General features: G+C 39.7%; 1 protein-coding gene across 2 annotated transcripts; it reads left to right on the top strand.

Annotated features, from left to right (window-relative positions):
* Positions 1 to 874: 874 nt before the first annotated feature.
* LOC116789015 (serine protease inhibitor 2.1-like) lies at positions 875 to 7,787 on the top strand. Of its 2 annotated transcripts, XM_032692312.1 has the most exons (6): positions 899 to 1,002; positions 2,474 to 3,136; positions 3,742 to 4,404; positions 5,295 to 5,565; positions 6,213 to 6,360; positions 7,173 to 7,787. In XM_032692312.1, exons 3-6 carry the CDS (start codon positions 3,759 to 3,761, stop codon positions 7,365 to 7,367), a joined length of 1,260 nt encoding a protein of 419 aa, XP_032548203.1. In that variant the 5' UTR covers positions 899 to 1,002; positions 2,474 to 3,136; positions 3,742 to 3,758; the 3' UTR covers positions 7,368 to 7,787. The 2 variants fall into 2 exon arrangements, with proteins under 2 accessions (XP_032548202.1, XP_032548203.1); XM_032692311.1 differs by lacking the exon at positions 2,474 to 3,136 and having other exon boundaries at positions 875 to 1,002.
* Positions 7,788 to 8,634: the final 847 nt, after the last annotated feature.

Raw genomic sequence — 8,634 nt, 5'->3', positions numbered from 1 at the left:
GGGGAGTGTCCACACAAGGTTTATCTATGTTCTGTCTCCATGTTTATCTATGTTTGTAATGACAAAATTACACATGTGAGTAAACAAGTACAAAGGAAAGAGTTGTCTCAAATGGGGAAACGTATTTCATGTCACCACTCAATCATGGTCTTTGTTGTTAACTGGAAAAAATCAGTCAGCTTGATTCATCAGCACTTAATTCCTATTTGAAAAAGTTAATAGAAACAAGCAGTACTTGTTTTCATTTGAACAATTTAGAAGTGTGTGAGAGGGCACAGAGAACGAGAAGTGAGTGCTCACATGCAGTATGTGCATGTGTGGGAGTAAACAGTTTGCTCCTTGTATTCCCGCCACCTGCCTGAGGCAGTAACTGAGATCCACGCAGTACTGAGATAGATGAAGGGACCACATCAGCCAGAGTAGGAAATCCGTCAGGGAAACATGTCTGTCACATATCCTCTCAGTGGTATGCAGCTACAGACAGAGAGAGAAAGTAAAGGCAATTAGTTTGTCATCCATACGCAGGCTGAGGATCAGGTAGAAGATTTTGCATCTGGATAGACTTTGGAAGAGCACCAAGCTGATGTGATACATGGCTCCATGTGTACTTCATCACAGCACAGAGAGTCTGACTTCTGACACTAAGAGTCGCTGTCTGTTTCCAGTGGTTCCAGGCACAACCTCCTGGTTTCCAGTAGGGTCCTAATTACGCAATGTTTGCCCCCATCTGCTCTGCATGGCCAAAGGTAACAGAGAGAATGTCACAGCTACTCTTCAAATGGCTGAAGATTGTCAGCTTCTTTGGCTGAATAATAGAGATGACCCTCACAAACCTGTTTCGTCAATATTTGTTTTGTTTCCTCCTTTTTTTTGGTTGGCTCTAATTTTTATCAGATCTGTTTAATGTTTAACAGCACTAATTAAGCAGAAGATGATGTACTAGTATAAGTAACAGTGTGGGGAACAACATGGTCAGCTGAATGCAACGAGGCTTCTGATTTCGTAAGTACTACACACGCACTTTTCTTGGAGACTTGCAAACGATGATTTCTGTGGTTGGTGGAATGTTAATATTAGGTTAATTTCATTTGTCTGCTTGTGATTTGGTTCTGTGTAGATGTTGCAATGGAAGATTAATCAAGCAGACATGTAAGGGACCAGTGGGACCTGCTGTTCTGGGGGAATATGCTTAGCCTGAAATCAAACTAAAATAACCTTTGAAGTCATGGGGACTTATTAAGTAGTTGTCAAAGCAGAATACTGATGTAATCACCTTTTAGGTTGAAACGGTCTTCACATTGACTCAAAACTAGTATAATCCCACTATTGACTGAACAATCAGGTCCAATTTATAAACTCTTTCGGTGACTTAATTTAAAAAACAATCACTGAATTGCTAAGGCCATGCTTTCTAATTAGACAGGGGTGAGTGTAACGGGGGGCAGGTGGAAGGCCACAATCTAAATTTAATCGCCTCTTTTATTCCCATAGACAAACTAATATGTGGTCTGGAAGAGAATTTTTTCTGAATTTCCAATTTGCATTAAAAGTACTGCCAGATTTAGTAAAGCCTTTCCAATTTCTTCAGCTTTGAAGTGTTAACAAAAATATTTGTGTGTGAAATTTTCTAATCTCAAAACATTGAAATTAATGTGATTTCATCTCTAAAGGGAAAAGTATGGGAGGAAAACTTGATGACAATATTCAGTGTTTTACAGCTTCTGGTAGAAGCGTTTCTTTCAGATTTCTACAGAGAGCACTGATACTAAGAAAAGTTTTTTAACAGATCTGTTATAGTAGAAGCTATAACAGAGACATGCCTAATATAAGTTTGCTGTAGAAAAAAACCCTAAACCATATTCTTTGATTCAGAAATTCTTTGAAATTCAGGCTAAGTTCTGTATGGACACAGGAAGTGAACATGGACAGATAAAAATTATCTTCTCACTTGAGTGTGCAATATCTCAAATACCTAGAGCTAAATGGCCTACAAGATGTTAAACATCAAGTGTTTTTGGAACACCCTGTGTACTACATTATTGCTTCATTTTTCCACATAAGGGTTGTTCGGGTTTTGGTTTTGGGGGGTTTTTTTGGCTGTGAAGAACAGGGAGAGTTCTGCTTAAAAGAGATGCAAATAGCTGAAACATATTCCCATCTAGAGCCATACTCCATCTTTCGGTTTAAGCAAATTCAAATTTAGTGTTACCACTTTTTACTGCAGGTCACTGCAGTGGACCCTATCTTCTCTCAGGCACACTCAGCATACTCAGATCTAAGCAAATATGAGAACACACAGCTAGTGTATACGTTTGCTATAAAAACAAGAAAGATCATCAATAAAAAAATAAAACAAAATCATTGAACTTGGGCTGCCCTCAGAAACTCCATCTAACTGTTGTTTAGACAGTAAATACAATCATCATTCACATCTGGGAATGAATGTAGGACCAAGACAACTTTACCTTGGCAGGACACAGGAAAATACGTTCCTGGAAGAAAAGGCTACAAACAGGCTGCGTTGGCTGGAAACCAGAAGAGAAGCCATAACAGTAGAAAAGTTCTAGAAATATTTTCATGCCGAAGCTACAAGAACAAAAAGCTTATTTTCACTGATAGCTTGTTACAGTTCTGAAGAGGGTTTGTATGAGATGCCTCCAGAACAGCAGGGAACTGAATTCAGTAAACCAGAGACTTGTCCCAGCTCCTGTGGAGAGCAGGGACTCACATGAAGGATATTACATCAGCATTAGGAGAACAAGTATAACAAAGAAACTTGCCATCTCCAAAAAAAATTGATCTATGTCTTTTGATTTCCAAATGGGATCAATGGTCCTCTTCTTCTTGGACCCAGGTCTTTCCCATATCCCATGCAAGTTAACCCATTGGTGAGGGGCAAAACATCATTTAACAAATTACAAACACTTGTTGCAGCCACCAAAAAAGAAAGGTTCCTTCACTCCAAACATGCACCTCATTTTCTGATGCAAACCTGCTGCTTCCCACATGTCTTTGTGCCCATTTCTGTGTGCACTGCTGTCATGTCACAGGATGCTCCAGGCTTTTGCCTTGAATTTTGCATGGAAGTTCATGCCTTTCTTCCACCACCAGCTGTGGTCAATGACTGGCCATGTTAGTAAGTAAACAGGGCCATGAGGTAAACAGAGGTGTGAATTTAACAAGTACCAAATAGTCTGTGATAGCTGTCTGCCTCTGTGCTGCTGCCTTGGTGGAGGGGAGGGAATTTACCCCACTTCCAGTGAGTAGCGAGATGTCTCACATTTCCTTACATTTATCAAATTGCTTTTGGGCAGATGCTGTGGAGTATTTGATGTCTTTGAAACCCACATCCTGTCTTCCCTCATGGTAACTTGTTTGTTTAGATGTACTCGATGGGAGACAACGATCATAGGAAAATAATGTAATTGTTAATTGAGATTATTGTGAACTTTAGCTCTATGTTTTCATAGCCAATGTACTATAATGAAGAAAAGTATTGCCTTTTCAGGCCAGTTACAATGAAATATGATGGTTTTATTATGCTGACATTTTAATCTATAACTTGGTAGAATTTATTATTTAAATTTGACATTGTACCCATGAGAACTTTAAATATCATGTGTATATTAGATATTTACAGTTGCACTACGTAATATTTATGATAACAAACTATTTATTATTCCTTACTACCAAGCACATCATTACCATCTGCTCATTTAATGACTGTTTATTTTGTGACAGAATAATTTCAAAAGAAGATGAAGTGTATCCTGTGCCTGTGTTTACTCCTTGCTGTTCTTTGTGCTGTAACCCATTGCCACCATGAAGATATTTGCCATAAAGTCAACAATACTAATCTGCAAGACGGAACAGAAAATTTATTAACACATAACTGTGACAAGCAAGGCTCAAACTATGCAGATTTTGTATTTAGATTTTACAAGCAGGCTATATCAAAAGAAGCTGATGAAAATGTTTTCTTTTCTCCCATGAGCATCTCCACTGCATTTGCCATGCTGGCTGTTGGTGCTAAGTCAACCACCCTGTCTCAGATTTTTGGAGGACTGGGCTTTGACGATCTGACTGAGGCTCGCATACATGAAATACATGACAGTTTTCACAAAGTTTTATCCGTACTGAACTGTGCTGATGCTAATATCACATTAAATATAGGGAATGCCATTTTTACAGCTACTGGGTATGAACCACAGGAGTCATTTTTACAAAATACCAAACAATTTTATGATGCAGATTTTTTTTATAGCGATTTCCATAAACCAGAAGAAACTAAGAAGCAAATCAATAAATATGTAGAGGAGAAAACCAAGGGGAAAATTCCTGAATTAGTTGGTCATCTTGAACCAAGTACTGTACTAGTTCTAGTTAACTACATTTATTTTAAAGGTAAGATATTTAACATAATATTCTAATAGATGGTTTTGATGCAAAATAAAAATTTTAGGGAACTCCTGATGATTTGTTACCAGAGTGACTATTTAGGAAAGAACTAAACTGTGCAGAACCTTCAAAGTAGAGATTAGATCTGGCCAAGAACAGGGTATCTAATTGTTGAGAAATACTGGTTGCTTAATCATGACCCAGTTTGCCTGAAAGCTGTAGACAGAGAAGTCCCTCTCTAGTGGACCTCTTATAGACAGGGATCCACTGCACATAGTATCACTGGTCTGAGAGCACAATGACTAAAGATGTTTCCAAGATGTTCTCTATGCTGACCGTACATACCAGTCAAACTTGGTGGACTGATACTCTTGCATAGGGTCCCCAGTTTTATGGTAGATCCACTAGGTGCATTGCACAAAATTTTGGGATAGAGCATTTTGAGGGCCTGTGTCTCTGGAGGCTTGCTCAAATGTTAAGACCCTTTATTCTGCTGATGAATTCCTCACCAGGTTGACTACAGTCAGCTTTTGTAGGGGCATAGCCTAATAGGAAAGGCATGAGAAGAAGGTCCTGTGGCTGAATGTTTAAGTCATTGTACTTAAATGGCATAAAAGGCATTACATATGGCTGCAGTAGAAGGACTCTTAATTGGTCCTCATTAGTCTTTTGTTGTTTTTCAGCAAGACAGGACTTACTCACACTCACTATGCTGAGCTTACTGCACAGCTAAAATTGCTTTATTGTGTGTTATGCAGGAGGTTGAAATTATTCAGTGATCATATTCTCCCATAAATAGCCCTCCATTGTCCTACATTTAAGTTGGTCTAATTTAGAAGAGCCATTTCTTATGATTATCCCATTTGAGTGCAATATCTTATCTTTCCCCCCATTAGCTGCCTGGGAAAAGTCTTTTGATCCTTTGCATACATATGAGGATGATTTTTTTGTGAACACAAATGCATCTGTTAGAGTCAACATGATGCAACACGACAGTATCTCTAACACTTACTACGACCAGGATCTCTCCTGTGAGGTAATAGAGCTGCCTTACCAGGGCACTGCACGAGCATTGCTCATTCTGCCTGATGATGGAAAGATGAAGCAAGTGGAAGATGCTCTCTCCAAGGAAACTCTTTGTAAATGGAATAACGAACTTACGCCCAGGTAACTCTAGGTAGATGGATTACTATATTTGAGAACAATTCACTGTTTTTAAAAGGAAGTGCTAAGTTCAAATCATCTCCTGCTGGGTATAATGTCCTGATTTCATAAATAAGCAATTCCCCAAATGAGTCAGAGAAGAGCATAACTGCTAAGAAACTGCAGGCTCTCTGACCAGACAGAAGGGGTCACAGCATTGTAACAATTGCCTTAAGACTTGCTTGGCTACCTTTTGACTACTACACCTCCTCTTTCATGGTGCCAACACAATTCATTTTCTTCACCGTGAATTTTATCATGATAGATTTTTCATCCTTTTCCCTTATTTTAGGCTTTCCACAGTCAGCATGCTTATTCTCTGTAACTCTCTAGCCAAAAAACTCTGCTAGCTGTGTATGTGGCATTGGGATGAATGAGTAGGAATGAAGAAATTTGTTTCTTTTCACAAAAATCAAATGGAGAATGTAGAAACAAGAAGATGGAGCATCTCTCTGGATGCCAAGATTGCTCAAGGAATACAAATGCTACCATCAAACAAGTCTGCAATCAAAAGAGTTCTTTCAAGTGTCACTGAATTGCATACTATCCATCCTGCTGGCTGAAACAGGCCTGGAATGCCTCACTGTTGTTTTGTTTTCTTTGATCGACAGGAGATTAAATCTGCAGTTACCAAAGTTTTCTATTAGTGGGTCTTACGATGTTAAAAACCTGTTTGAGAAAATGGGCATTACTGAAGTGTTCTCAGGTAATGCTGATCTGTCTGGAATTAGTGGCAGCCATAATCTCCAGGTTTCACAAGTAAGTGCTAGTGATGGGGTGGTGGTTGGTTGTTTTGATCAATTGTGTCTAGGGTTTTTAAAGACTTTCTTCCCCTCCTTTTATTGTTGAAGTTATAAGTAAAACTCACAATGAAACGTAGGGGCTTGCTTAGTAATTTTGCTTTTTTACAAAAAGAATCTTCTGGTTCACTTTTGTATTACTTTAATATTGCTATTAAAAGGCTGGATATTAAGTACATGGAAAAGTTGAACAACTTTAAATGACTTCTTGGCACTGGAATATAATATTTTATATGATATTGTGTCAAGTAAACTGTAAATGAGGAGTATATTATGATCTTTGTGTTGATTAGTACCTAATTTTTTAATATTCTCAAAGTTTCCAGGAGATTTTCAGTTTGAAGAAGCAGAATTTCGCTATGTCAGTTTAAGCTATGATTTAATGTTAAAGGTGCCAAATACCAGCCCTGTATTAGCATTTAAATAGCAGTGTTTCATTAACCTTGGAATAAGAGAAAGTGTTGCTATTGGAAGTCCTAACCATCTAAGGAAATAAACTAGTTTGTGCATGTGCTGTTATTATCTCTCTCTACTCAGCACTAGTGAGAACGTACTTACAGTGTGTCCCTGTTTATTTTTGGCTCTCTTTATTTAGTCCTGACATAGAAAACACTCCTGTTTCAGACCGTTGGAGATTTACCATAAAATAGTTTCATCCACTGGATTTATCATTCCTTTCTTCTCCTGAATATTCTATAAGAAGAGAATTTATTTTACCTCCTTCTTCCTGTCCCATATATGAACCACAGTGTTTTCTTCTTTTCTCTGCAGGCAATTCACAAGGCCCTGCTGGAAGTTGATGAGGCTGGATCTGAAGCTGCAGGAGCCACTGCTGTAATCTCTACCAGAGTTCTGTATCCTTCTGTTACCATCAAATTCAACAGGCCCTTCATTATTTTGATCTCTGACAAGCTAACCGGCACTACACTTTTCATGGGGAAAATTGTTGATCCTACTAAAAAGTAATTGCTGAGTTATTCGGCATATTGATGTTGGGCATGAGTTGTAATGGGTACAGTGTTTGCATTCGTGGGCTAGTTAGTGCTACTAACTACTCTCTGACTGAGGGATATTCAGAAGTAAATGAGGAATTCCTCGTCAAATTAATAAGCAAAAAATTATAAAAAAAATCTCATCAAGTAATGATTTTTAAATGTAACATTTTCCCCAGTTGAGTAATTGTATTGGGTTTGCATGGCAAGGTTTTGGTAGTGGGTGGGGCTACAGGAGTGGCTCCTCTGAGAAGCTGGTAGAAGCTTCCCTCACATCCGACGTGAGGGCTGGCTCCAGGACGCCAGCTGGCTCCAGGACGGAGCTGGCACTGGCCAATGCCAAGCCCATCAGAGATGATAGTAATGCTTCTGTAATAACATATTTAAGAAGGGAAAAAAAGCTATTTTGCAGAAGTAATTGCAGCCAGAGAAGAGCAGAGTGAGAATAAGTGAAAGAAACAGCCCTGCAGACACCCAGGTCAGTGCAGAATGAGAGGGAGGAGGTGATCCAGGTGCCAGAGCAGAGATTCCCCTGCAGCCCATGGTGAAAAACCTGGTGAGGCAGCTGTGCCTACGCAACCCCTGGAGGGATGCAGCGATCCACCTGCAGCCTGTGTAGGAGGTGGATGTCCAAAGGAGACTGTGATCCATGAGAAACCCACACCGGAGCAGGTTCCTGGCAGGATCTGTCAATCCATGGAGAGAGGAACCCACATTAGAGCAGGTTTCCTGGCAGGACTTGTGACCCTGTGGGGGACCTACGATGGAACAGCCTGTTCCTGAAGGACTGCACCCCATGGAAGGGACCCATCCTGTAGCAATTCATGAAGAACTGTAGTCCATGGGAAGGACTCACACCGGAGAAGTTTGTGGAGAACTATTACCTATGGGAGGGACCCCATACTGGAACAGGGGTAGGACTCCCTGAGGAGGGAGCAGCAGCAGAAACAATATGTGATGAACTGATCATAACTCCCGTTCCCTGTCTCCCTGCACCGCTGTGGGGGAGAAGGTAGTGCCTGGAAAGGAGGGATGGGTAGGGGGAAGGTGTTTTTAAGATTTGTTTACTTCTCATTATCCTGCTGTGTTTTTGATTGCTAATAAATTAATTTAATTTCTCCAAGTGAAGTCTGCAGAGGTCAATAATGCTAAGATGATCCCAGCAGAGGCAAGAAGCTGGAATGCTTTATTGGACTTACAAGTTCTTATTTAAAGACTTATGTAGGGTCTACATATTCAAT

This window comes from Chiroxiphia lanceolata, chromosome 6 (assembly GCF_009829145.1).
Source record: "Chiroxiphia lanceolata isolate bChiLan1 chromosome 6, bChiLan1.pri, whole genome shotgun sequence".
Lineage (NCBI taxonomy): Eukaryota > Metazoa > Chordata > Aves > Passeriformes > Pipridae > Chiroxiphia > Chiroxiphia lanceolata.
The sequence above is the reverse complement of the archived record's forward strand: the minus strand, read 5'-3'. Positions and strand labels throughout refer to the sequence as shown.

Coding starts and splice junctions, on each gene's coding strand:
- LOC116789015 (XM_032692311.1), top strand. CDS start 3,759: ATGAAGTGTATCCTGTGCCTGTGTTTACTCCTTGCTGTTCTTTGTGCT. Junction 4,405..5,294: donor TAACTACATTTATTTTAAAG/GTAAGATATTTA, acceptor TCCCCCCATTAG/CTGCCTGGGAAAAGTCTTTT. Junction 6,361..7,172: donor ATAATCTCCAGGTTTCACAA/GTAAGTGCTAGT, acceptor TTTTCTCTGCAG/GCAATTCACAAGGCCCTGCT.